Consider the following 27818-nt stretch of genomic DNA (forward strand, 5'->3'; position numbering starts at 1 on the left):
CAACCTCTCTCCAGCCTCCTGAACTGCCACTCCTCCCTATGCACTAGATTTGAGGAACTGCTTGCAGGTTCCTGTGGATATCACATTCCACTCATCTGTTTCTCTTCTCTCCTCTCTATTCAGCCTTTTAGGACTGGTTCAAAAGTCACAAACACGGTAACTACTTGCTTACATACACACCCCACCTCCCAATCCTCTTTAGACTGATTCTTCCCCCGAGGCAGAAATGTCTTATTCTACTTTTTTTTTTTTTTTTTTAAAAATATTTATTTATTTATTTAATTTAAGAAGTCCTTCTTATTCTACTTTGTATTTCTAGCCTAGCATATAACAAAAATTTCATAAAGCTTTTCTAGTAAGAAAGACATATGGAACAAAACTTTTGAGTAACTAAATACTTTATTTGAACCACCCCAAGAGCTAAATTATTTGTTTTCCTTGCTTCACAGAATGCTATTTTCATCTTGTGGTGAAAAAAAACATTTTTGCCCAGGTTGCTAAGAAAACAATTTTTACAAATATTGATACAGGCCAGTTGTCCTTTTTGTCTTCTGAGCCCCCAGTGAGTTTCCTACTGGCCAAGGTCTCAGTATCCATTAGAAATATTTTTAGGAAATGTGTAGGGGAAGGGACAGATGAGGTGCTTTCAAAACTTAGTATAACACATTTTGTTTTTGTTTTTTTTTTTTTTTTGCGGTATGCGGGCCTCTCACTGCTGTGGCCTCTCCCGCCGCAGAGCACAGGCTCCGGACGCGCAGGCCCAGCGGCCACGGCTCACGGGCCCAGCCGCTCCGCGGCATGTGGGATCCTCCCGGACCGGGGCACGAACCCGCGTCCCCTGCATCGGCAGGCGGACTCTCAACCGCTGCGCCACCAGGGAAGCCCTGCCATGAATTTTAATGACAATCAGAATTTTTCTCTGGAAAAGTTTAGAGAGAAAGTAATGTCTCTGAAAACTTCACTTTTCTTCTTTTTAAACTCCAGAACTCCTCTTCCTTTTCTCTCATTTGCCCAGATACGAACTGAACTGTAAGTTAGGCCTTACCCAGAAGCCTCCAGCTCTGCTCAGACTCCTGCTCACTGGCATCCTGGGGACTCTTAGGGACAAACGTCCTTTTTCTTTAGTGTTTTCTCTACTTAGCAAGTCCAGCCCTTGGCCTCTCCCCTCCCCACCCAGGGAGGAGAACCGGGTGACTCTCCTGCTAACTGGAAGGAATTGGGTGTTGCCGGGCGCACAGCCAGGAACTTGAACTCTGCTGAGGAATGGGGTCTGGGCAGCGGCTCACTCCCCAGAGCGGTGCTGGCAGCCAGCTCACAGGGCATCTGGCTACCTGGGAGGGGGGAATCTTCTCCTCCTGACAAAGGGGCAGTTTGTTCAGTCCTTCCCGCCCCGATTCCTCTCATGCTGATGTTCACTGCATCCCTGAGCCTTTTGGTAACCCTACCTCTCACCAAAGTTTGCAATTTGTGGTAGACTTCAAAACCTCAGGCTTTACCTCTCCAGAGCTGCACTGCCCTGCAATTTGAAAGCCAACAAAGAGGCTCAAGTTTCCTTAACTCCTTTTCTTTCAGCCTCCTGGAGCTGAACTCTTTGGACCTACATACCAGAAAAGCTCTTTTATCCTATCACCATTTGAAATGTTTCCCCAGCATTTCCGACCTAGAAGCTGACAAAGGAGCTAAACATTCTGTGTTCAGAAACACTCTTCACAGGACACTTACGCTGGGACACCGCTGATTTTCATTTGGGGGAGCCCCTGTTTTCTCAGTTCTAATGGGGACTGAGTTTTGCTGTTGTTTACCTTTTTTTGCTCCATCGTCATGACATCTTTCTCCTGCTGCTTTTCTCTCCTCTTTTGCTTTTCTTTTTCTTCCATAATCTGCCTCTCTCTTGGTGGAATTTTCTCTTTGCTTCCCTCTTTATGCTGTTTTATTTTTTCTAGTTAGCTTGCCCCTTTCTCCCCCTCCTGGAAACTTCTGTGTTCCAGGGTTTCACTAGGAGATTTTATGAATCACTAAAGAGTTTCTAGATTGCTAATCCAGGGATAAGGGCAATTTGTTTCTTCTGTTCTAGGTTAGATTCCTGGTCAAGCCTACTTCTTAACTGTGTGTGTAATCTTCACCCCACTCCTACTGCTGTTTCCCGCTGCTTCATTAATCTGTAACAACTACCCATCGTCCTTCCAGACAAGGAGGCACCTTTTCTCATTTAAAGTCCTCAACTCTTTCGATTTCTCAGACAGATGGCTGCCCCCAAAATGGCAGATAAAATCAGAGGTACAAAAAAGTTATTAGGAAAAACTTCCTTGAGAGTCCTCTGTCTGATTGTTCACATTAGCTATTATTTTGTGGAAAGAGAACTAGATTTAAGAGTCAAAAAAGGGGACTTAAGACTCTGCATTTCCATTGCAGGGGACATGAGTTGGATCCCTGGTTGGGGAACTAAGATCCCACATGCCGTGCGGCAAAAAAAAAAAAAAAAAAAAAAAGAAAGAGTCAAAAAAGTTCCAGTTCTGCCACCTGTTGGCTGTGCAAATCACTTCTCTGGGCTCTTAGTGTCTTCACTGGTGAAATGGGAATACTTCATGGCAGTGTTGTGTAGATAAAAGCACTTTGCAAACTGTCTTGAGATAGGGTAGATGAGCTGGGATGACTTCCTGATTCCTCTCTAAATCCTTCAAACGTAAAGGGTCATTAAACACTGAGATTTGTTTTGGTCAGTCTATTTTAGGTGGGTCTCTGGGAAAGCTAGCAGCTAGAAAAGGTACAGCAATCCTTGTGGTAACATTTGGCTAAAATTGAGGGTATAAACTGTAGGACTTTTTGAACACAGAGGGTCCTAAGGAATTCTGATTACTTTGGATTTGGGAACCCAGTTTCCACTGCTGTGGCCCCAGGGAGGTGCTTTGATAAGTGGAATCACTGTAGGTAGGTTCAGCATTCACTTCTCAGGCGAGCCTGAAACCTGTTTTTAAAAAAACGTGTGTGTGTGTGTGGGCCAGAACCAAAGCAGCCTGGGACATTTCAGACGGGCACCACCTCCTCTGGCTGTTTTCAAGGCCATCCAGAGGCCAGGGTCCAGATAAACTGAAAAGTTAAGACAGGACTGCATGGGACTTTCTGCAGACGCGCTTGTAGCGCAGAGGGTGGGAGGGAGGAAAGGAAGGAGGGAAGGAGGGCGTTGAGAGCTGAGGCCCCACCTTTCATTCCAGCACCGGCAGAGCAGGAATGACTCACAGGCACGGGTGCTCAGGTTCCCATAGGTGAGGGACTGACTCCCCTCTCCGGAAAAACGCAGTGTGCTTTCCTCCTGGAGTGGCCTTGGCAGGGTGCTGGAACGCTCGGTCTGCCCGGTCTGGTCTCTGGGGCCAGGGCTGGGTTTCCCTCATGTATGGCAAGAGCCCTATGCGTGCTGTGCTTTTTCTCCTCGGCATACAGCTCACAGGTAAGAGCTCGCGGGCTTCTCTGAGCCTACCTCCTTCACTGCCTACCCTATAAAGTTAGCTAATTGTCGAAGAAGTTGCAAGAGTCTTTTTTTGGAGCCTGAGCCACAGTTGCATTTCGTTTTAGTTTTGACTTTAGTGAAACTGAAGTGGTGGGTTGTTTTGGGGGAGTTGCTTTTGGAAAAACAGGTTTAGGTGTGTTCTCAGGTGCCAGTGATTCAGGCACAGAGAGGGTTTTCTAATCTCAGGTTACACACCATTTTTTGTGGCTACTCTCAACCTCCCACTGCTGGCAGAACCTGGCACTTCGATTTCTGTGTGTGGGTCTTGTCTGGGGCTCTCGGCAGCACTGGGAAAGCTGAGATTGTTAAGGAGAGAGACCCACTGTGGCTTTGTAACTGCCCCAACATGCACATTCTAAATGTAAATATCATGCTAAAAAAATGCCATGTGGTATAAAGGTTCCAGCGGCGCAGGCAAGCTAAACTGTCTGGGACTGATTAACTCAGTTTCTGCAGAAGACTAGGAACAGTGTGAAATTCACATAACAAGGACTCTTTCTGGAAAACTTACCTGCTAGGGGACCATCAGACACATAACATACAATGCTTAATCTGAATACATGTCTAATTCATGTTCTGATTAGTTCTGATGTTTTGTTTCTGCTTTCAGTTTTATTTGCCGATGTTTGTAGTTTGTTACAGCAGTTTTGAAGTGGGTACCATGAGGCTAGGGTATCATGCTTTGGAGAAAGTGAGAGCACTGTGTGGTATTTTTAGTTGTTTAAGGAATGGGAGGGTCAAGGTTGCATGTAGGTAGGAGTATGTAGACTCTGGGTGAAGTGAGTTTGAGTGAGAGCTGGGGCATCTCAGTTCTGTTTGATGCCCTACTCAGACCTTTATTTTGGTAGTGTCAGCAGAAATTCTCTTAATACACATCTCCTGTTAACCCTTCCTTTCCCTTTTTTTCATTGCAGCTCTTTGGCCAATAGCAGCTGTGGAAATTTACACTCCCCGTGTGCTGGAGGCTGTCAATGGGACCGATGTTCGGTTAAAATGCACTTTCTCCAGCTTTGCCCCTGTGGGTGATGCTCTAACAGTGACCTGGAATTTCCGTCCTCGAGATGGGGGGCCTGAGCAGTTTGTAAGTAAGGGTCCCTTGGTTAGGAAAATAAGCCAGTCCATTTCTCCTTGCCCTTCCTGTATTTTTCTTAGCAACAAGCACAGGGTAAAGCTGGGAAACAAATCAACAGAGAGAACTGAGAGGCTGGCAAAGGGGAAAGCAAGAGGTTCTTGCAGGAGAGCTGCAGACAGGGCAGTCAGGCTTGCTGGCGTTTCTCTTCTGGTCCTGCCATCTCAGCCTCCCTGCCCAGGTACCAAATAAGACCTTTGGCCATTTCTCCTCTCTAGGTTTTCTACTACCATGTGGATCCCTTCAGACCCATGAGTGGGCGTTTCAAGGACCGGGTGGTCTGGGATGGGAACCCTGAGCGGTATGATGTCTCCATCCTCCTCTGGAAGCTACAGTTTGATGACAATGGGACATACACCTGCCAGGTGAAGAACCCACCTGATGTTGATGGGCTGATAGGGGAGATCCAGCTCAGCGTTGTGCACACTGGTAGGTGATGCAGAGAAAAATCGTTTTGGAAAGCGTGCGAGCTTGTAGAAAAGAGAGGGGCAAACTTTTGTGATGGCTGAAAGAGTAGAGAGAAGGACCAACCCTTTGGATCTGGAAACTGCAGAGGGAGAGTGAAGAGTCCTGGGATAAAAAAGAGAAAGGCTTTGTTTGGCTGTGGAAAGAAACAGAAAATAAAGGGACCTAAGGAATCTGTTACAAAAATGGCATTGAGATCGTGAAAGGGAGAGGAAGCAACCCTCTGATAAAAGGCTAACATAATAGGTCCATTCATTCACTCATTTATTCACAAGGTACTATTGAGTACCTACTCTACATCAGGCACTGTCCAAAGTTCTTGACATGTACTATCTCATTTAATTCTCGCAACCACTGTTGGAGGCAGATACCAATAAGGGTAGTTATTGTTTATTGAACACTTCCCATGTGCTAGGGGATTTATGTATCATATCTAATCTTTACATATCGTATCAAATTATTGTGCTCTTAGTGTGCTCCCCCGCCCCCATTTTACTAATGAGGAAATCGATGCTCATAGAGGTTAAGTCACTTGTCCAAAGTCATGGAGCTCATAAATGGAGTCACTCAGAACTCAAACCCAAGCATCTCTGTCTCCAAAATTGTGCTCCAAACTAAGGCGCTGTATTGCCTGCAGTCCTATAAAGGACAACCTGGAAAACTGCCAGACAACAATAAGCAAAGACCATAAAACTTACAAGTTGTAAATTTGGGTTTGAGTCACTGCTACAGTTTACCAGCTGTAAATAACTTTTCTTTTTCTCCTGTAAAGTGAGAATAATATAGCAAAGATTATGGTGAGGATAAAATGAAGTAATAAAAATAAAACCCCCCAAACTCTTGAATTGTACTGAAAATTATAATAGTTACCATATATTGAAAGTTTATTATGTGCAGGCACAGCGTGGAACAATTTACATAAGCAATTTTATTTTTTATAAGAACTCAAGAAGTGAATAGTGTTATCTCTATTTTATACATTGAAGAAACTGAGGCTCAAAGAAGTTAATTACCCCAAATCACACAGGACCTGGTACTTTAACCTAGCTGCCTCTGCTGTACGCTCTTAACCAACACACAACATTACTACCCAAAACGTAAAAGCCTATAAAGTGGTATCATTTCCTCCTTTCATTCCTAGTATCATCCTTCAAGGCCTTATCAATAGAGAGCCGTATGACCTTGGAGAAGTCATTTGAGTATTGAAAGAAGTAATGTAATGTCTTTGGTGCTCAGTTTCTTATCCTGCAAAATGAACAGGTAGATAAGAATACACGGTTCTTCAACATATTGGGATCACTACTCTTTGAGAACCTAATGAATGCCATAACCCCTGTTTACCACAAACAATGTACACACACAATATGACATGGATTTTGTGGGCTTGTGCCCTGCCCCCCCATCTTCCTTCATAGACTCCAGGCTGGGAACCCCTGGGCTAGATATTCTCTAATGTCTTTTCTGGCTCTGAGGGTTCATTGAAATTTAAATCAGAAATCAAGGTAAAAATTAAGAGACCCAGGCTTCACAGACTCTAGCCTGGTTTAGGGACCCTTCCTTTTGGGTTCTCTCTTGCATCATATATCTACTAGACTATAGTTACTGATTTACTTGTCTGTCTTTCCAGTGGGCATGTGTTCCTTGAAGGTAATGTCTCTTTTGGCTTTGTATTTCCATCAGAGTCCCTGGAACATAATAGGCCCTTAATTAGCCTGAATAAATGACTGACTGCATGACAGAGGGGAGAAGGATTCGGGGAGAAATAGTTTAGACACTGGATTCGATTAGGTCAGCGATAACCTTACCCCGCTAGGTAGATCAACTGGCCAAGTGGTTCTCAAACTTTTAGCATGCACCAGAATCATCTGGAGGACAAATTAAAACAGATTGCTGGGTCCCCCCTGTAATTCAGTAGGTCTGGGGTGGGGCCTGATAGAACTCGCATTTCAAAGTTTTCAAGTAATTCTGTAGCTGCTACTCCTAGAACCAAAGTTTGAGAACCACTAAAGTAGTCTGTACGTTTTTCCTACTTTTTTTTTTTTTTGCCACACCACGCAGCATATGGGATCTTAGTTCCCCAACCAGGGATTTAAGCAGCGCCCCCTGCATTGGAAACACGGAGTCTTAATCACTGGACCGCCAGGGAAATCCCTGTATGGCTTTTCTACTGCTACTAGACTTTACAAAATTAATATCATAGAAGAAAGGAAGATTTCATTTAAAGATGAAAATACACCCCTTAAATGATTCCATTTAAGGATGAATATCTTGGGACTTCCCTGGTGGCGCAGTGCTTAAGAATCCGCCTGCCAATGCAGGGGACACTGGTTTGAGCCCTGGTCCAGGAAGATCCCACATGCCGGGGAGCAACTAAGCCCGTGTGCCACAACTACTGAGCCTGCGCTCTAGAGCCCATGAGCCACAACTACTGAGCCCGCATGCCACAACTACTGAAGCCCGCGCACCTAGAGCCTGTGCTCCACAACAAGAGAAGCCACCACAATGAGAAGCCCGCGCACCACAACAAAGAACAGGCCCTGCTCGCCGCAACTAGAGAAGCCCGCACACAGCAACAAAGACACAATGCAGCCAAAACTAAATAAATAAAATAAATAAATTTATTTTTTAAAAAAAGGATGAATATCTTTAGATTTCACTATAGTCTTCCTCTTTTCAGAACCCCAACTTGATCTTTTCTCCTTACAGTACGCTTCTCTGAGATCCACTTCCTGGCTCTGGCCATTGGCTCCGCCTGTGCACTGATGGTCATAATAGTAATTGTGGTGGTCCTCTTCCAGCATTTCCGGAAAAAGCGACGGGCTGAAAGAGCTCATAAAGTGGTGGAGATAAAATCGTAAGGCTGGGCAGTTCTGGGAAAGTCTTCTTTTAACATTGTTTTATGGCAACTCTTGGTATTTTATAGTGGGGCTAAATAATTGTTGAACAGCTGTTCTTCCTCTTGAGTTAATCTTACATAAAAGAATTCAAATTCACAGGATGGATAAATTAGGGTGTGAATTAGTAACTTTAGCTTTTTTTAAATTGAAGTGTAGTTGATTTACAATGTTGTGTTAGTTTAAGGTGTACAGTAAAGTGATTTATATATATATATATGTATTCTTTTTCAGATTCTTTTCCCTTATAGGTTAATACAAAATATTGAATATAGTTCTCTGTGCTATACAGTAGGTCCTTGTTGGTTCTCTATTTTATATATTATAGCGTGTATATGTTAATCCCAATCTCCTAATTTATCCCTCCCCATTCTTTCAAACAAACAAACCGTAAGTTTGTTTTCTATGTCTGTGGGTCTAGTAACTTTAGTTTCTTAATTTTACAGAAGATTTTATTATAAACTTTCTTTACTATGCAGGATTTGATATTATAAAAATTTACTTATGTAAAGCTTTTCTAGGATATTCCTCACTTAAAAAAATTAATTAATTAATTTTTGGCTGCATTGGGTCTTCGTTGCTGCACACGGGCTTTCTCTAGTTGCGGCGAGCGGGGGCTACTCTTCGTTGCGGTGCGCGGGCTTCTCATTGCGGTGGCTCCTCTTTGTTGCAGAGCACGGGCTCTAGGCTCACGGGCTTCAGTAGTTGTGGCTCTCGGGCTCTAGAGCGCAGGCTCAGTAGTTGTGGCACACCGGCTTAGTTGCTCTGCGGCATGTGGGATCTTACCGGACCAGGGCTTGAACTCGTGTTCCCTGCATTGGCAGGCGGATTCTTAACCACTGTGCCACCAGGGAAGTCCTGGATATTCCTCACTTTTAATGTAAAGCATACATTTCTAAGAACCACTGGACTGTCAGCAGGGCCTCTATGAATCAGTGCCTAGCAAAGTCAGCCATGCTGATGTAAGGTGCTTAATATATTTTTTTATTGAGATAAAATTTACATATAATAGAATTCATCATTTAATGTTCACAAAGTTGCATAACGATCACCACTAATTCCAGGATATGTTCATCACCTCCACAAAAGAAACTCCATACCCTTTAGCCATCACTCTCTATTTTCCTCTCTCACCTGCCCCTGAAAACTACTAATCTGCTTTCTGTCTCTATGGATTTGCCTGTTCTGGACATTTCATATAAAGGGGATCATACAATGTGTGACCTTTTATGTCTGGCTTCTTTCTTATTTATTTATTTATTTATTATTTATTTGGCTGCGTTGGGTCTTTGTTGCTGTGCGCAGGCTTTCTCTAGTTGCGGCGAGCGGGGGCTACTCTTCGTTGTGGTGCATGGGCTTCTCACTGCTGTGGCTCCTCTTTGTTGCAGAGCAGGGGCTCTAGGCGCACGGGCTTCAGTAGTTGTGGCTCACGGGCTCTAGAGCACAGGCTCAGTAGTTGTGGCACACGGGCTTAGTTGCTCTGCGGCATGTGGGATCTTCCCGGACCTTCTGGACATTTCATATAAAGGGGATCATACAATGTGTGACCTTTTATGTCTGGCTTCTTTCTTATTTATTTATTTATTTATTATTTATTTGGCTGCGTTGGGTCTTTGTTGCTGTGCGCAGGCTTTCTCTAGTTGCGGCGAGCGGGGGCTACTCTTCGTTGTGGTGCATGGGCTTCTCACTGCTGTGGCTCCTCTTTGTTGCAGAGCAGGGGCTCTAGGCGCACGGGCTTCAGTAGTTGTGGCTCACGGGCTCTAGAGCACAGGCTCAGTAGTTGTGGCACACGGGCTTAGTTGCTCTGCGGCATGTGGGATCTTCCCGGACCAGGGCTTGAACCCTTGTCCCCTGCATTGGCAGGCGGATTCTTAACCACTTTACCACCAGGGAAGCCCTGTATGGCTTCTTTGACTTAGTATAATGCTTTCAAAGTTCATCCATGTTATAGTACTTCATTCTTCCTGTGGCTGCATAATATTCCATTGTATGCATATACCACATTTTGTTTATCCATTCAGTTGATGGACGTTTAGGTTTTTCCCACTTTTTGGCTATTTCGATTAATACTACTATGAACATTCATCTACAAGTTTCATGGGCATATGTTTTCAATTCTCCCGTGTATATAACCCGGAGTGGAATTACTGGGATATGTAGTAACTCTGTGTTACCTTCTTGAGGAATTGCTAGACAGTTTTCCAAAACAGCTGGACCAGTTTATATTCCCACCAGCAATGTATGAGGGTTCCAGTTTGTCTACATCCTCAACAGCACTTGTATTGTCTGTCCTTTTGATTATAGCCATCTAGTGGGTGTGAAGTGGTATCTCATTGAGGTTTTCATTTGCATTTTCCTAATGACTCTGAGCATCTTTCCATGTGTTTATTGGCTATTTAAATATCTAATTTGGAGATGTATCTATTCAAATATTTTGCCCACTTTAAAATTAGGTTATTTGTCTTCTCATTGTTAAGTTTTAAGAGTTTTTTAAAATATACTTTGGAGTATACAAAAGCGTCTTATTAGATATAGGATTTGCAGTTATTTTCTCCCATTCTGTGGGTTGCCTTTACACTATCTTGATTAGTGTCCTTTAAATTTTGAAGAAGTCCAATTTATCTTTTTTTCTTTTGTTGCTTGTTTTGTTGGTGTCATATCTAAGAAACCACTGTCTAATCCAAGGTCAAAAAGATTTATGCCTATGTTTTCTTCTAAGAGTTTTACAGTTTAGTTCTTACATTTAGGTCTTTGACTCATTTGGAATCAATTCTTGTATATGGTGTGAAGTAGGAGTTCAAATTTATTCTTTTGCAGTTGTAATTTTTCAGCTGTCCCAGCACCATTTGTTTCTTTTCCTCAAGAAATATTTACTACAGTAAATAGAATTGATTTTTAAGGAGACTAATGAACCCAACTCTGAGTTGGTTTGAATAGAATACAATCAATAAAGATGACTTCTAGGTCAGTCTTTTTTTGTTTTTGTTTGTTTTATTTTATGCTTTTCTTTTTTGAATAGGAAGTAGAATTAGAGGTAGAATACTAATGGTAAACTAAGGTGTCTGCTTTAAACCTGGAATTCCCAAATGATATTCTCTTCTAGAATTATTCTGAAAAGTGTCTAAGTTCAGATACCCACGGTCATGTGGAGGTATGAGTATTATTAGATAGCGCTAACAGGTTTAGCGCTCTGTAAGCTTGGATCTACTCCCAGGTGCATACAATTCTTCCCCAAATTTGGGGGAATATATCTCACCTGAACCTTTGTAGGATTTGCCTCCCTTGCTTCTTGCCTTGTTCCCCTGACATTGGTTTCTGCTTCTATGTTACAGAAAAGAAGAAGAAAAGCTCAACCAAGAAAAAAAGGTTTCTGTTTATTTAGAAGACACAGACTAACATTATTAGATGGTAAGGTTCACAAATGGGTTCATTTCTTTCCTTAGCTTTTTTTGGCTGCATTGGGTCTTTGCTGCTGTGCGCGGACTTTCTCTAGTTGCGGTGAGCAGGGCCTAATCTTCCTCGCGGTGCGCGGGTTTCTTATTGCAGTGGCTTCTCTTATTGTGGAGCACGGGCTCTAGGGCAAGGGCTTCAGTAGTTGCAGGACGTGGGCCCTAGAGCACATGGGCTTCATAAGTTGCAGCACGTGAGCTCAGTAGTTGTGGCTCTCAGGCTCTAGAGTGCAGGCTCGGTAGTTGTGGCTCACAGGCTTAGTTGCTCCGCAGCATGTGGGATCTTCCTGGACCAGGGATCAAATCCGTGTCCCCTGCATTGGCAGGCAGATTCTTAACCACTGTGCCACCAGGGGAGTCCCTCCTTAGCTTTCTTATATGCCTCATTTCTACTGTGGATCTCCCAGATTATATGATAGGGGTTTCCCGTATGAAATTAGAGGAGTTGGGCAGAGAGATAAAAGGCTTCTCTTGTGTTATCGATGGCTTCCCCTTTGAGTGTGTTTTGTGCAAAGGACAGGAAGCTAGACCCTACTACCAGTAAAGCTGAGAGAATTCTATGATTATTTGAGGCTTTGGGGTTATATTTACCACCACAAAGAATAATAAATTAACTTTCAACATGTAAATAAATTTTTTTAAATGAAAGAACTAATATCTGCTTTTATTCTTTTGTTTAATTGTAAACTAATCATGGCATTTAAGAGAGTGACTCAATAGATATGCTTGACATTTTGACAGGAGAACTTTTGTATTATTTGGAATTGATTTCTACTCCTCTCATTTAGTTATTGGGACTATGAATCCAATTTTAGTGGTGTGTAGTTTTGTTTTTCCAGTTTTTAGGTTTATTAGGCTTAAAAGGTAGGGTGAGTTATTTTTCATATGATCACAATTTCTTCTATTCTCTGAAGTAGGTCCACTATTATTATTTGCAAAAAGAGCCACATTTTTATAGCCTAAAGCTCCAGTGAAAGTTCTCAAGGATTTATAAAATAGAATACGGAGAAAAATGGTTCTATTGTAAACCTAGAAAAAAAATTTGGTGTCAGATTTTTACCAAGGGCTATTTTTAAAATCAAGCAGATTTTCTAATAAGCCAGAGTCATGGAAAAAAAAGATGGAGGCTGTTTAAGATTGAAAAAAATTTAAGGATTCCAAAAAAGAGGGGATATATGTATATATATAGCTGATTCACTTTGCTGTACAGCAGAAACTAACACAATATTGTAAAGCAATTATACCCCAATTAAAAAAAAAAAGAAATTTAAGGAAGTAACACAATCAAGTGCTGTGTATGATCCCTGACTGGATGGATACTAATTTGAATAAACTAGTTGTAAAAAAGATTTGGGGGCACAATGGGAAAGTCTTAATATGAAAATTTTCAATCTGGACAATAGGGAATTATTGTTAACTTTTATTAGGTATAATAAGGGTATTGTGGTTACACAGGAAGATGTCCCTATTTTAAAAATGCATATTGGAGTATTTAGGGTTAAAATGTCAGTAATTTGTTTTAAAAACTTTAGCCCCCACCAATATATGTATTTATAGCAAATAAGGCAAAAAAAAAACTTTAAAATTAAGTGACAGTGAATTCCATACACTGCCTTCTTTACTTTTCTGTATATTTGATTTTGTTTATAATAAAGGGGTTGGGGTGGTGGTGGGGTGGGGGGGGGGGAGAGAGAGAGAGAGAGAGAGAGAGAGAGAGAGAGAGGAATGAATGCATGTGAGTGAGCAGCTATGGATCATCCAAGTGTCCATGCTAGGCAGAGACTATGAATTAAGTACACTGACCCTGAGAAATATGTAATAAGGATCAGGAAATTTCTTTTAAAAGTTAAGTTAGAAGAGGACAAATATACTTAAGAATATTTTCCTTCACGATGGAGAATAGATGAGATATATATATATATATGTATTCATAATGCCAGGTACTCCTATTGCACTCTTGCCATATACATTATCCATTTAAACTTTTGTTTTGTATTTCAGGAAGCTGAAGATTTCCAAGAACAAGAACCCTGAGATAAGTTGGAGTTAATGGAAGCTTTTCTTTGGGTTTTCCAGTTGTGACCTGTCTTCCAACCAGCTCTGCAGTATATAACCACCTAGACAAGCAACGTTCCTCTGGTGCCAGCATAGGGCCCTTCTTGAGCAGATACCAGCAGACTCACACATAGCCCCGTTACTAAGGTTTTATTTAATTTCAGAGTACAAATATTGTATTTTTTTCAAATGCTCATTAGCTTTTATATACTAGGAAGCTACATTTTTGCCCTTAAACACTCCTTGTGGATTATGACTTGTATACATATATATTGGCATCAAATGGGATAAAAGTCAACTTGTGTGTCATAACATTTCCTTTAATATATTAGTTTCCTTAGAGCAGCATTCTTGCTACTAAAGTTAACATGTTTACTCTTTCCTTCTCACACTCTCAATTAAAAGGTGAGCTAATTCTCCCAACTGTTTTTGATTGATTAACAGAAAATGCTAAATTCAACCTGTTAAAGAACAGTTTGATTTTTATGTCTCTCCTTAAGTATGGGACACATCTTATTTTATCGAATTTCTTTCAATACCCTAGATGGCAGGTTTTTAGTTTTGTTTGTTTTTGGTCAATTGATCCAAGGTTTACAGTAGTACAAGTCTAAATCACAGAGTAACTAGGGAAGGTTACAGAAATGCTAGTAGATTGACAAACGCCACCTCAAGATGAATTGCTTGTCGCCTTTTTTCTCTGCTGTGACAAGCAATCAACAGCTCAGATCTTTCATGAGCAGTGAATGACTGTTTAGCTTACTATAGTTTTCCCCCCAATTCAATTATTTATAACAACAAGCAAAATCTATGCTCATTTGTAGACTGGAATCATTAAGCAGTTAAATGGAAGGTTTCTGAAGGAGTATATTACAATTAAAAAATTTAGGGCTAGTGAAAAAAATCACCCTAAATGATAATAATTTTGTATAGTGTTATACAAAGCTCTGAGAACTGGAAGAGATTAAATTTTTTTCTTTTATTTATTTTTTAATTCAGTTTATTGGGTATGGCGGCAAAGAAATACCAAAACTAACAGAATGAAACCAACTTTGTTTCTTTTTTCTCTTATACTAGTAGATAAAACAAACTTTATAAGTGGGTCATGGAAAGAGGAGTGCTTTTGAAAAAGTGTCTAGTCTCCCAGTGTCTTTCCAAACTTAAGCTACTGCAGCACTTATTTAAAGAAAGAAAACATCTAAACGTTTAGGAACCTCTCCTCCTACCCCCTGCCCCCCATGTTTACAGCTTGATATTTTCAGTTTTCACCAACTAGGCTGAAGATGTTATTTCTTTTAAAACTGGAATTTCCAAATAGTTTATCTGTATTTAAAGATGATGAACTTTGATATTTTTTCCAATACTAAAAAAAACCCTGGTATAATTTACATGTGAACCTTGATTCTGAAATGCATTCCATACCTGTCTCATTTTGCCTTATATACTGTCTAAAAAAGTACAGTTTCAGTACCCAGTTTTGAAAGTAAAAATTAGATTTAAAGTCTATATTACCTTTCACATTTTCTATTTTTCTCTATAATTCAACCTTTGAAAATATAGTAACTGGGTATTTCTTCAAACAGATGGCCTGGGTGATGTTACATAAGTGTAAAGAGGTAGTTAAAAACTCATGGAAGGTGTTTCCAGCAAAACGTGTAGCTTTTGTGTCTTGGCTAAATAGTCAAGGATTAATATAGCCCGGCTGCTCAGTGTCTTTTACTTGAAGAGAACTTTTGTATTTTAACTTATTTTTTATTGTGCCTTAAACACTATGTAAATAACCTTCAGTAATAAAGCATTACAATTACATAATTTGCTTTTATGCAAATCTAAAATTTTTACATAGCAGGTCACAGAAAACTGATGGGAATACCTTTTATCTTCACTGAAAAATTTTCTTAGAGGCAGCCTGGAAGTCAATAATGGATAGAATTAGTTTCTACTGGATAAATAAACCTGTATGAATTTCCACATTGCTTCAAATAACTGAGAATTGGGCACAACCAACTACTTAGTTTGGGGACTCTTTTGAAGGAACAGTATCATCTCCCATTTGATACTCTTGCATTACCAGCTTTCAAGTCTAGTAAAGGAATGGGAGTTGAAAAACGGAAAGTTATTAACTTTCCCCAAAGCTGAAGCATATTTTCGTTCCTCTCTTGCTTTCATTAAATATACATAGATTCCAGGAGAATAGGTTGACTAATGATTAGAGCAGGGTACCATCCCATCTTTTTCTCAGAAGAATGTGACACCATCTCTTCATTTCACTTCAAGCACTTCCTCACTGTTCCAACCAAAAGTGGCACAAATCTCAGCTCCTTTTTGTAATGATTTCATCATTGCCACTGTCAACAGCAATTTAATAAACACCCAATTTAGCTAAGTACTGAACTGGATGCTGTAATAGCTACACACACACAAAAAGAACATGAACCAAACAGTCTTGAGGCACAAATTGACAGGCTTAATACATATTTATCTATTCACTGACTGATCCTGTATGATCTCCTAGGTCCCTCTGAACTCTAAATTTACAGAAATTTATTCTGAGAGCATTCAAATAAAATAATCTGTAGGGAGTAAAAAGGACTTCTGGCTTAGAGTCAAGGGGATCAAGACGATTAAGTCCTGCAGAATTCCGTAAAAATAAATAGTAAGTTCTCCAAAGCCTGTCCGACTTCATTTTCGAGCAAAAGAGAATAATGAACTCCTACTTGAGAGTTAAGAATCACTGACTTGAAGTGAGCAAGTCCAGGTGTGGTTCTGGAAAGAAGCCACGTTACTATGGCAACTTCGAATAGCCATTTTAGGTCTTCTCGCGGCCTCCCGCCCTCGCGTCACTTCCGGTGTCACCTGTGTGGTCACAGGGAACCGTAAACAGGGTGTGCAAACTTCTGGAGAGCTGTCGGGATGCTGCAGAGCGGGGCGGCTGGAGGCCGTGGCTGTGCTCTGTGCCCACTGCTGGGCGTCCTATTCTTCCAGGGTGAGTGAGTCGGCGGCGGGTTCGGCCGCACTTCCGGCCGGGGGCTTAGTGAAGATGGTCGCTTTTCCGGTTCCGGTGGGGGGTCTCAGGAAAGACCCTACTGCGCTTCTGGGAAGGAAGGAAGCGGGAGGGCGTGGGGAGGATGTTCTCTTCTCGTAATCACCACCCACTGAGGGGTGTCGGTAGCTTGTCCGTACTTTCCTGATCCCCTGGCAGCTCGATCACCTTGCGTGACTGTGCGTTGTATTGTGGTGATGGCACGGCTAGAGGGAATCACGGAGGGCACTGGGGGGGCGGGGCACCCGGTGTTATCTTACGATGAGTTATCAGTGGTTGACTCGGCTGTGGTTTTGTGGGCCGTATATCCTGATTAGGAAAGGACAATTCTAGTCTTCAGTAGTTCCAGTAATTTTGGGGAAGAAAATGATGACTGTTGGTAATTTTTTTTTTGTAGGTGATTGTCAGGGCCTATGAAGTAAAACGTTTATGAGTCAGTCACAGAAAGGATGTGCTTTGATTTCATTGTAACAGAGATGCATGTGTTGAGGAAAAGCAACTGCTTTGGTATTTTAATAACAATTTTTTTTTTTAAATACAAGGAAGGGAATATCAATTCTGTTAAGATTTTAATCTATTAATCGATATCAGAAGTATAGTATTCACACTATCACATAATCTTAAAATTTGGATAAGTTTTGCTTTCATGCAATTTTCAAGTTTCATAAATTTCAGTCAACCTAATTACCTTCATTTAGGGTGCAGTTATTCCCTGGATTTGTGTGTGTGTGTGTGTGTCTTACCCAGGAAATTATATGTTAGTAGAGCTAGCATAGGAGTGTATTGGTAACTTCATAAAATTTCCCTGTTGGTAATGGGAATTTCTGAAGGGGATCTTTGATATAAAGGCTTCAGGTGTGCTAAGTCTCAGCAGGTAGGGCTAGGGAGTTTTAATTTATTTGATGACTAGTATTTATGCTGCCAGCATACTCCCTGATCCCTCCCAGCTGCCTGTGTCATAAGAGGTGTCCAGTTTTTCAGCTAAATTATTTTTCAATATACTATTTAGGCAGACCTACTGTCACTACAATAATCCTAAATTCTTTTTCAATATACTATTTAGGCTGAACTACTGTCACTCCAAATCATCCTAGTTTCTTCTCTCTGTCTTCCTATCTCTCTCACACACACAGAGAAATGTTCAAATATTCTCCTACTGAAAAAAAATTCTAGAAATGGTGGGTGGTTTCACAAACTTGATGTCATTTCACATTGAAAAGTGTCCATCAGTTCAGCAACCAAATAATTCAAATGTTAAAAGTTGAGTCTATGATCTGTATGTATTTGTTGATTTATCTTTTGCCTAAAAACCCCCCCCAAAACCCCAGCTTTATTGAGATATAGTTCACATGCCGAACAATTTACCCATTTAAAGTGTACCATTCAGTGAATTCCCTGGTGGTCCAGTGGTTAGGACTTCTTGCTTCCACTGCAGGGGGTCATGGTTTCAATCCCTGGTTGGGGAACTAAGATCCCTCATGATGCACAGCATGGCACGGCCAAAAAAAAAAAAAAAAAAGGTGTACCATTCAATAGTTTTTAGTATGTTCACAGTTGTGCAATTATTATGACAATCAGTTTTAGAACATTTTCATCATCCCAAAGAAACTCCATAGTCATTAAGAGTCACTCCTCATTCTTCCCTCTCCCCTGCCCCTGGCAAACACCAATTTACTTTCTATTGCTGTGGATTTGCCAATTCTGCACATTTCATAGAAATGGAAGTGTACAATATGTGTTCTTTTGTGACTAGCGTTTTCACTTAGCATGTTTTCAAGGTTCATCCATTTTTGAGGGGGTCTTTTGTTTTGAGTCTCTTAGGTAATAGACTTTGGTTTCATACCAGTTTATTTGCCTTTCCTCTTCATATTTAGGACCCGTTAAATTATTAGCTTGTTTGAATTCTTCCTAAGTTATAAGTATGGTCCTGCTATATCAGTTGTCTAAGTATGTAAAACCAGTAGATTAACAAGCCTAGGGCTCTTACACTTTTCTCTTTTCCACTTGAGTGTGCAATTTTATGAATCAGTTTGACAGATTTGTATTTTGGAAAATTGGGTGTATAAAATTGGGAGTTTTTGTCATTTTTTCCATTTCTTCCATGTATAAAATTACTTATGGTTAAATGTGATTTTCTTGTTTTCCTCCCAGATTAAAAAATTTTTTAAATTATTATAATTATTTCTATAGTTGGCTGTTTTTACCTGGCAAGAATGCTTTTTCCCTCTGGGGAAGAGATAAATATCCATTAGCACATTAAGCCTAGGGTGAAAGTTTCTGAATGAATGTAACATTGGATTGATATTTTTTTCTTCTTATTTTATTTTTTGAGTGGAAGAGGCAAATTATTTTATATCCATTGATTTTAGAATACTTTTAATTTCAGTAAAACAGAGAAGAGTGCTTATAAGTGTACAGCTTAATGAGTTTTCAGAAACTGAACACACCTGGGCAACCGGCACCCAAATCAGCATGTAGATTGTTACTGGTATTCCAGAAACTTTCCCTGTGCCTCCTTTCAGGCATTTTTCCTTCTCCTCCAGGGGGAACCAATATCCTGATGTATAGATTAGTAGTGTAGATTTGTTTAGTTCATCCATGGATGTTATGGTTACTTTTCTGTAACTATACATTTAAGACCTGCTTATCCAGTGTTTAGATTTCAGTGAAGTGACTTTACATATTGATAACTTTGTGGCAAAATTATGTTCATGAATATGGAGTTTATATATATTAAGAAGGAAGAAGGTGCTAGTAGGTAGTTTGATTAAAGGTGTACTTGCTGTAATTCAGTAACCAAAATTTGCTCAGAACTTGTAATTTTTATGCTTATTTTATAACAATTTTTGTTTTATGAAAGGAAACTCTTGGTTTGGTTCAGTTGAATAAATATTACTGAGTATCCATAATGTGCTACGTTCAATTTCAATGAACTTAGGGTCTATTGAAGAAGACAGAGAAGTCAGCAGATAATTTTAAAATCTAGTACTAAGAGAGAAATGCACTAGAAACCATGGCATCACAGAGGAAGTGCCCTTAATCTGCCAAGAGGATACAGGGAAGACTTCCTGGAGGTGTCTCCAAAGTTAAATCTGAAAGAAGGATAAGAGTTAGTTAAAGAAAGGGAATGAGGAAAATTCCAGACATAGAGAAGAACATAAACAAGGCATGGAGGTAACTTTCCAAGAAAATTTTCTGAAACTTAATTTGATTAGATTAACTTAAATCCCGTGTTGACCCCAAATATATCTCTGTGGTCAGGAGGATGGTGTGCTGGAGCTACCTCCTACTGGCTCTCAAGAGCCAATCATGCACATGTCTTCCTAACTCAGCATTCAGAGACTTTTACCTTCATAGCTTGAAATTAGCCATGGTGGGAGTATTTGTGCCACAGAAATTGTCAAACCTACATATTTGGGTTTTCTATTTTTAGCTGTTCACCAGCACACCTCTGGATGTAATGATTAGTTTAGGCCAATCTGAGTCACCTTCCAGAGCTGGGAGTAGGGTCTAGTTATTCTTGGTTTTCCTCCTCTCCCACCAGATCCATTCACTTCTCTTCTCTGTTTTGCCTACTTCCTGGAAAGCTGACCTATAAACCACATCATCCAGGCTCCCATCTTCTGGGTTCCAGTTAGGTTTGGTGGGAGGCTTGGCAGGAGATTGGAGGGCAGGAGGAGAAAGACATTTTTTTCCCTGCTCCCTCCATGTCATGGTGCCATGGTTGATAGTGGCTATGTTCCTCTGTGGCTACAGCTTCTGTCAAATGGCCCACAGATCCACCTCTTACCAGGCTTCAGTAACACCATTTCCTCCCTTTGTCCCTTCAGGCATGGAGTGGTAAAGGCTTTGTGCCTTTGTTGGCTTCCTTGATGCTGAGAAAAGTCCCTTTGAAAAGTGATCCATACGCTTTTCAAAGTTTTAGCTGATTTTGCCTTCTTTTTTCTGCCTGGACCCTGACAGAGGCCTCTACCCCCAAGCTCATGGGCTATGTAGGAAAGGGTGGATATCTAAAGAAAATCTGGGTATTGTTAGGAAAGGAGATGAGGGGAATGGATATTGAGCTGGTAACAAACAAGAGTTCACAACCTTCAGTTTGGGTTCCTGTGGTGGTGATAGTCAAGTGGGTATATCCAGTAATATTTGGACACTCAGAGGCAGGTCATGGCTAGCAACATAGTTTGGGGAATCATTAGCCTATTAGTGGTTGTGAAATCTATAAAAGTGGGTAGGATTGTCCAAAGAGAACATGTTGAAAGAAGGACCATGGGCTCAGGGTGGAACTCTGAGGAACACCAGTGTTTAAGGGATGGGTAGGAAAGGAGGAGCCTTAGAAAGAGATTTGATAGAAACTAGCAGAGATGTCGAGTGTGTGCGTGTGTGTGTATGTAACACAATCAGTGTGGAGAGTTGGTGGAGGGAGGCTAATGAGATTCTGATTTATAACTCTAATCCATAGTTCTTTTTTGCTATAAACCAGAGTTGACAAACTTTTGTAAAGGGCCAGATAATATTTTAGGCTTTGTGGGCCACATGATCTCTGTTGCAAGTATTCAACTTTGCTGGAGTAGCACAAAAGGAGCCCTAGACAATACATAAATGAATAAAGTTGGCTGTGTTCTAATAAAACTTTATTTATAAAAAGATGTTTTGGGCTAGATTTGGCCCATGGTCCATAGTTTGCCCATCCCTGCCCTAAACCAACTGCTCCCTTGACGTTATCCCTTGGATATCTCAAAGGCACCTTAAACTTATCCAAAATCAAACTCATGTTCTTCCCTGCCAAGCCTGGTACTTTTCTAGTCTTCCGTGTGTCAGTGAATGGTATCACCAAGCCAGAAATGTGGGAGTCATCCTCAGTGCCTCTCTTTCCCAAACATTCCACATATGATCTAACATCAGTTCTTGCTGATTTTACCTTGTATTGTTGTCTTCCTAGTTCTCTCCATGTCCACTGCCACCAACTTAGTTCAATCTTCCCTTATTTCTCACTTGACTATTGTAGTAGCTTCCTAAGTAATCTCTTTATATATACTCTTAGTGCCTCCTAATCGTCTTCCCTAGAGTGAGGTTTTAAAAATGCAAACTTCTTCATGCCCCTTCTCACTCAATCCCATACTTAAGTATTTTCCATGGCTTCCCATTACTCTAAGAATAAGGACCCAAATCTCTAAGGTCCTGCCTGATCTAGTTTCTGCTTACCTCCTAGCCATGTCTCAGTCTTCTCTCTCATGCTCTTTGTGTTGCTGCCATTCTGCCTTTTTTTCCGTTCCTTGACTGACTGTGCTCCTTCCTGACACAGGACCTTTGCATACGCAGTATCCTCTGCCCGGAATGCTCCCCGCCTCCTCACCTTGTTATCCTTGCTTCAGAACTCAACTCAAAAGTAACTTTTTTCAGGCAAGGTTTCATTAACCACTCCCTGCTCCCCTATCATAACTGGTACCGTTCTCAAAACCACTCTGTCTTTTCTTCACAGTGCTTATCAGAGTTTGTAATTATACATTTGTCTTTATGATTGTTTGATTAGTGTATTGAACTTCTGCTGCATTTTAAGCTCCAAAACAGGGAGTGTATGTATTTTGCTCACATTTAATCCTGAACTTAGAGGGTGGCACAAAACAGACGCTCAATAAATCTTTGTTTGAAGAATGAGTGAATGAATGAGTGTATCATCCTGGAAGCCTTGAGACAGAGAAGGTCAAGGAGCAAACAGTTACTTCTGCAGAGGGATCCAGTAAAATCAGGAGAGAAAACTGCCTATTGGAGTTTTTGTCCCTTGGATTTTGCTGTTTTAAGACATAATGCCTTTTACTAGAAGTGGTAGTGGAGTCCAAATTGTGCTGTAGGGGTCCAGAAGTGGATGGGAAGGGAGGAAAGGGAGACGTCAGATATAAACAACTTTTTCACAAACTTGGCTTAGGATAGAGAGGGCAGTAGTTGGTAATGAGTAGGATTACAGGGTTAAGGAAAATTTGTTATTGTTTTGTTTTATTGTTATATATTTGTTTTTACAGATGGGAGAGAATTCTGTGTATTTAGAGGCTGAGGGGAGAAAGCCCCTCTTGAAAGGGAAATGTTGAATATAGTAGAGAGGGTTTTTTTTTTCTTCTTTCTTCCTGGAGCAAGGCTTGGAAGGAAGGGATCCAGGCAGAGGAGAAGGGCTTGACCTTGCCTAGACAAAGGGACACCACATCCTTTCAGATTGGAGGTAAGAATGGGTGCAGATGCAGGAAGATATGTGACTAAGCAGTTTGTATGGCTTCAAGTTTCTTGAAGAAGAGAGACATTTTCTTCTGCGAATGAGGGGTTTATAGGTTGCACAGAGGATAAAAGAGAATGGCAAAGTTTGAGGAGTCAGAAAGAGGAGATGAGCAAGGCTGGTTAAAGAGTCATCATGCCTCATTAAGGACTTAGCTGTGGATGGAACTGATGAATTTCTTATGGTAACTATTGGTGCAGTGGTGTGATTTTTCTCCTTCAGCGCACACCCACCATAGTCTAGAAGTGATCATCTAGGGCTGAGCTTTTCCTGATTCAGTGCAATGGAAAGGTAGATGTCTGGGGACTTAAGAATGTTGAAAATACTGTAAGAATGGGGATAGGAAGAGAGTGGGTGACTAATAAGCACACTTTGTTCCTACATGAGAACTTTTGGTGACCTGTCCACCTCTTTCTCTTGGTCTCTCTCTGCCTTCTCCCTTCCCTCTGACTTTTGCTCTTAAGGTACTTCCTTTAATTTAATTGAGGAAATTGTCTTTACAAATTGAGTGCAAGCAATGGTATATGTGCTCGAGTAGCATTATGTACTAAATGTTATGTGAAAATTGAAAAATAGTAATAAACTGCATCAGAGAATTTGGGAAGGCATCACAAGGGGGGCGATATTTGAGATGGGTTTTGAAGGGTGTGAGTATTGGGGATGTGGTTACCTGGCAGGATTGGTAGGGATGGGGAGAAACTTCCAGATAAAGACATATTCAAAGAAAGTCACAGTGGCATGAAGGACATAGTAAATTTGGGAAATGGCAGGACATTCTGGGCATAGTGAAGGGGATGGGATGGGTAGGTGGGCAGAGTAGCAGAAGTTGGGGGCCAGATTGGCACTATTTAGATTTTATGTTATAGCCCAATAGAGAATTACTGAAGGCTTTTGAATGTTTGTGGTGTTCATTTTAATGATAATAGTTAACATTTATTGAAAGTTTCAATTTCAGGTGCTATGCTAAGCATTTTATGTGTTACCTTCTTTAATCTTATTAGATCCTCACAGTGACACAATGAAGTAGGTCTTTTAATTATTCCCACTTACCAAGTGAGGAAATCGAATCTTGAACAGGTTAGGTAACTATGATCAAGGTCTCACAGCCAGAAAGCAGCTGGGCTAGAACTCAAGTTCAGGTCTTATTCTAAATCTAAACTTTAAAATCTCTTTGCTATACTTATGTTTTAGGATATGTAAAGAGTATATAAAGGATATATAAAGAGTATGGGGAGTGTGTAGATTATCCATTCATTTCTGCCTTCCATTTTTTAGAGCTTTATCTTAAGTCATGAGTAAGGTGGGTCAGGAGTGAGGGCTTAGGAGAGAGTAAGGGATTGAGGGATGAAGGCTTTCCAGGCAGAGGAACAGCATTTGCAAAGGCATAGGAGGAATAACAAGTTTAGCATGGCAAAGTCAGAGAGGATGTCTTGGATGAACCAGAGGTAGTCCTCATCTTTGGGATGGTCAGATTCTTAGTACTGAGTTGTGAGCTCACTCTTGGTCTCCTGCTTAAGAGAATGTGAACAGACTGGATTGTCTAGAGAGGAGCAAGAAACATGATTCAAAGCAGCGGAGGTAAAGGCAGTGGAAATGATGACTCATAAGTATGTCTCTGATAGGAAAGTTTGAGAGACTAAGGACAGAACTAAAGAGGTGTCAGTAACGATGATAAAGCTGTCTAACGTGCATTGAGCACTTACGCTGGGTTAGGCAGGCTTCTTAGTGTGGTACATGTTTTAATTCATTTATTCTTCACAGTGACCTTCTAAGGTAAGTGTTATTATTATCATTCCTACCCGGATGAGAAACTGAAGAAATCAAGTAAACCTACGAAGGCCACAGAGTCAGCAAGTGATAGGGCTGGGATTTGCATCCTTTCTCAACCAGAGGGACTGCTGTTTTCCAGGATGGTGTGTGGGTTTGCTGTCTTCTGAAACCTTGCTGCTCTGTTTGCCTTTGGCCTGCCAGATGAATCATGGCTCATTGTAGTGGAGAAGGAAGCAGGAAAAACCAAGTGCTGGTGGCTTACTTTCCTAAAAAATGGCTCCCTAATGGAAGAGAAATTTCTACCACTGTTCTCTAAAAGCAGAGGGAATGGTCAAAAGAAAGTGCCAACTCTTTTGGGGGAGATGGGATGTCAAAGTTGGATGTACGAGGGGGCTTCCCTGGTGGCGCAGTGGTTAAGGATCCGCCTGCCAATGCAGGGGACACGGGTTCGATCCCTGGTCCGGGAAGATCCCACATGCCGTGGAGCAACTAAGCCCGCAAGCCACAACTACTGAGCCTGTGCTCTAAAGCCTGCGAGCCACAACTACTGAGTCCACGTGCTACAACTACTGAAGCCCGCGTGCCTAGAGCCTGTGCTCCCCAACAAGAAAAGCCACCACAATGGGAAGCCTGCTCACCGCAACGAAGAGTAGCCCCCACTCGCCGCAACTAGAGAAAGCCCACGCGCAGCAACAAAGACCCAATGCAGCCAAAAAGAAATAAATAAAATAAATAAATTTTTTAAAAAGTTGGATATACGAGGTGGTTTTGGAAAGAGGAAGTCTCTAAAGAGTTTAAAAATGTTATCGTATTTTTACATTTTGAAATGCATTAAATTGTAAATTTAATAAACTTTTTCCTCCCCATGATTTACTTTTAATGGTGAGTGATTCATTAACCAGCTTTAAGAAAGGGAAAAACAAAACAAAACTAGATAGAACCTTGGGGTAGATTTATAAAAATTATTTTTTCTTTGAAAAAAAAAATTCCTATTTTTGTTTTCTACTCTTATTTTGCTGGTGGTTGAGGCAGTGATAGCTTCAGGTTACAGTCGTGCTGTACTTGGGGTAAACCCCTCAGACCACAGCAACTGCCATATTCCTGGAGTATAAGTGTGTCAAGCGAGTGGGTGGTGTTGCCTTTTAGCATTCTGTGGGCTGACCGCTTGGTTGTAGTTAATTTAACCACAACTCTGTATTTGGAAAAAGTGCTGATGTGACCAGGTTTAAAATTTTTACCCAAACATTCATTCTATGATTTGATATTGTAAAATGACAAAAATACCGCCCTTGATCATTGCAGATATCGGCTCCTTATCCTTTGGGGCCTTCCTGAGAAGATATTTATTGCTATGGCTTTCTGGTGAGAGCCCTAAAAATGATAAATAGCGTTTCTAGGGCTTCTCTGGTGGTGCAGTGATTAAGAATCCGCCTGCCAGTGCAGGGGACACGGGTTCGAGCCCTGGTCCGGGAAGATCCCACATGCTGTGGAGCAACTAAGCCCGTGCACCGCAACTACTGAAGCCCTTGCGCCTAGAGCCCGTGCTCCCCAACAAGAGAAACCACCGCAGTGAGAAGCCCGCGCACCGCAATGAAGAGTAGCCCCTGCTCGCTGCAACTAGAGAAAGCCTGTGCACAAAAACGAGGACCCAATGCAGCCAAAAATAAATAAATAAAAAAAATAGGGTTTCTATATTGTTCACTCACGTCTATATATTCCACCCAGTGTACACATTTTAAATGTTTGGGCTTGGGCTTCCCTGGTGGCGCAGTGGTTGAGAGTCCGCCTGCCGATGCAGGGGACACGGGTTCGTGCCCCGGTCCGGGAAGATCCCACATGCCGCGGAGGGGCTGGGCCCGTGAGCCATGGCCGCTGAGCCTGCGCGTCCGGAGCCTGTGCTCCGCAACGGGAGAGGCCACAGTAGTGAGAGGCCCGCGTACCGCAGGAAAAAAAATAAAAATAAAAATAAATGTTTGGGCTTGCTTTGATTAGGTGTTTACATCGTCCTTTCCCTGGAGATTAAAGCAGATGCCCATGTCCGGGGTTATGTTGGAGAAAATATCAAGTTGAAATGCACCTTCAAGTCAACCTCATCTATCACTGACAAACTCACCATAGACTGGACATATCGATCTCCAAGCAGCAGTCGCACAGAATCAGTAAGTGTATAATTTTAAGGATATTTCTTTGAGCCTTCTGTGGTCAACAGCTCTGGAATCCTTTTATTCTATGTCACAGGTACACCTTAGGCCTTCTCATCTTAAAATAGAAGATGAGCTTCTATTAAATAGAAGGAGATGAGCTTCTACCCTATATCACATTCATCTGGTCATGTAGGGCTTTTTCTTCTTCTGTGTAAGAATCTTGCAAATAAGCTATAGGAAAAAAAGTCAGAAACTCAGAGGAAATGTGGTTTAGTTTTGTTTCTCCTTTGTTGTTTCTTTTTGCTTGGCTTCATAGCTTGAGTTTCAGATTTGTTGTACTAAAAAGGGTACCTCCAGGCTGTTGGACAGAGAAATTCTATAGGTCCCAGTCTTAGACATCCTTTTGCTCAAAGCTGCTCATTTCCTGTCATGTGAAGTGGTCTCAGTGGGTGTTTCTGTTTGTATATCGGTACTTGTAGATTTATCTTGGCATTTTCTCCCAGTGTATAAACATCTGCACTGATTTATACAGCTCCCTTTGAAGGAAATTATAGGGCACCTTATGTTGATGACAGATGCTGTTGATGACAGATGGTCTTGCAATATTAGAAGCAATATATTTTAATCACACAGATAAAACACATTTATGGCTCAAATCCCATTGTGGATGTCTAATTGAAGATGCAATGCTATTAAAAAACCCTTTTTCCGTATGCTTCCAGCAATATCCTAGGTCAGGATACTTTTTATCAAGAATGTGAATGTCAGAGTGGTATGTAAGATTGTATTTTTGAAAGTATCCTTGATTTGTTTATCCTGTTTCCTTCATTAGAAGTACTTTCTCTTTGATTTTAATGTACAAGCTTTGGATTTTGTTTTAGGAACCGTTATGGAATGCCATGTAGCATCTCGCAGTAACTACAGTAGGTGCTCCAGTTGTCCTAGTGAAGGCGGCTCCAGTGAGCTAGGCTGTATTTGTGGTCCCTTTTTCTCCCTTCCTTCCTTCCTCCTTCCCTCCCTCCCCCGCCTTTCTCTCTTTCTTTTCTTTCTTTTTCTTTCTTTCTCTCTTCTTTTTTTTTTTTTTTTTTTTTTTTGTGTTTGCGGG

General features: G+C 41.1%; 2 protein-coding genes across 2 annotated transcripts in view; both read left to right on the forward strand.

Moving 5' to 3' along the window:
- The first annotated feature begins 3225 nt into the window (after nucleotides 1-3225).
- Nucleotides 3226-13578, forward strand: MPZL2 (myelin protein zero like 2). Its single transcript, XM_007123908.4, has 6 exons — nucleotides 3226-3445; nucleotides 4420-4586; nucleotides 4853-5063; nucleotides 7806-7953; nucleotides 11326-11401; nucleotides 13444-13578. Exons 1-5 carry the CDS (start codon nucleotides 3388-3390, stop codon nucleotides 11387-11389), a joined length of 648 nt encoding a protein of 215 aa, XP_007123970.1. The 5' UTR covers nucleotides 3226-3387; the 3' UTR covers nucleotides 11390-11401; nucleotides 13444-13578.
- Nucleotides 13579-16405: 2827 nt separating this feature from the next.
- MPZL3 (myelin protein zero like 3) overlaps nucleotides 16406-27818 on the forward strand; it is a 26347-nt gene continuing 14934 nt past the window's right edge. Inside the window, exons 1-2 of the mRNA XM_007123907.4 lie at nucleotides 16406-16480; nucleotides 26562-26728. Coding sequence (XP_007123969.1) covers nucleotides 16408-16480; nucleotides 26562-26728 — 240 coding nt within the window. The 5' untranslated portion in view covers nucleotides 16406-16407. The remainder of the gene's footprint in view (nucleotides 16481-26561; nucleotides 26729-27818) is intronic.

This window comes from Physeter macrocephalus, chromosome 16 (assembly GCF_002837175.3).
Source record: "Physeter macrocephalus isolate SW-GA chromosome 16, ASM283717v5, whole genome shotgun sequence".
In the NCBI taxonomy this organism is placed as follows: domain Eukaryota; kingdom Metazoa; phylum Chordata; class Mammalia; order Artiodactyla; family Physeteridae; genus Physeter; species Physeter macrocephalus.

Coding starts and splice junctions, on each gene's coding strand:
- MPZL2 (XM_007123908.4), top strand. CDS start 3,388: ATGTATGGCAAGAGCCCTATGCGTGCTGTGCTTTTTCTCCTCGGCATA. Junction 4,587..4,852: donor ATGGGGGGCCTGAGCAGTTT/GTAAGTAAGGGT, acceptor TCTCCTCTCTAG/GTTTTCTACTACCATGTGGA. Junction 5,064..7,805: donor GCTCAGCGTTGTGCACACTG/GTAGGTGATGCA, acceptor TTCTCCTTACAG/TACGCTTCTCTGAGATCCAC.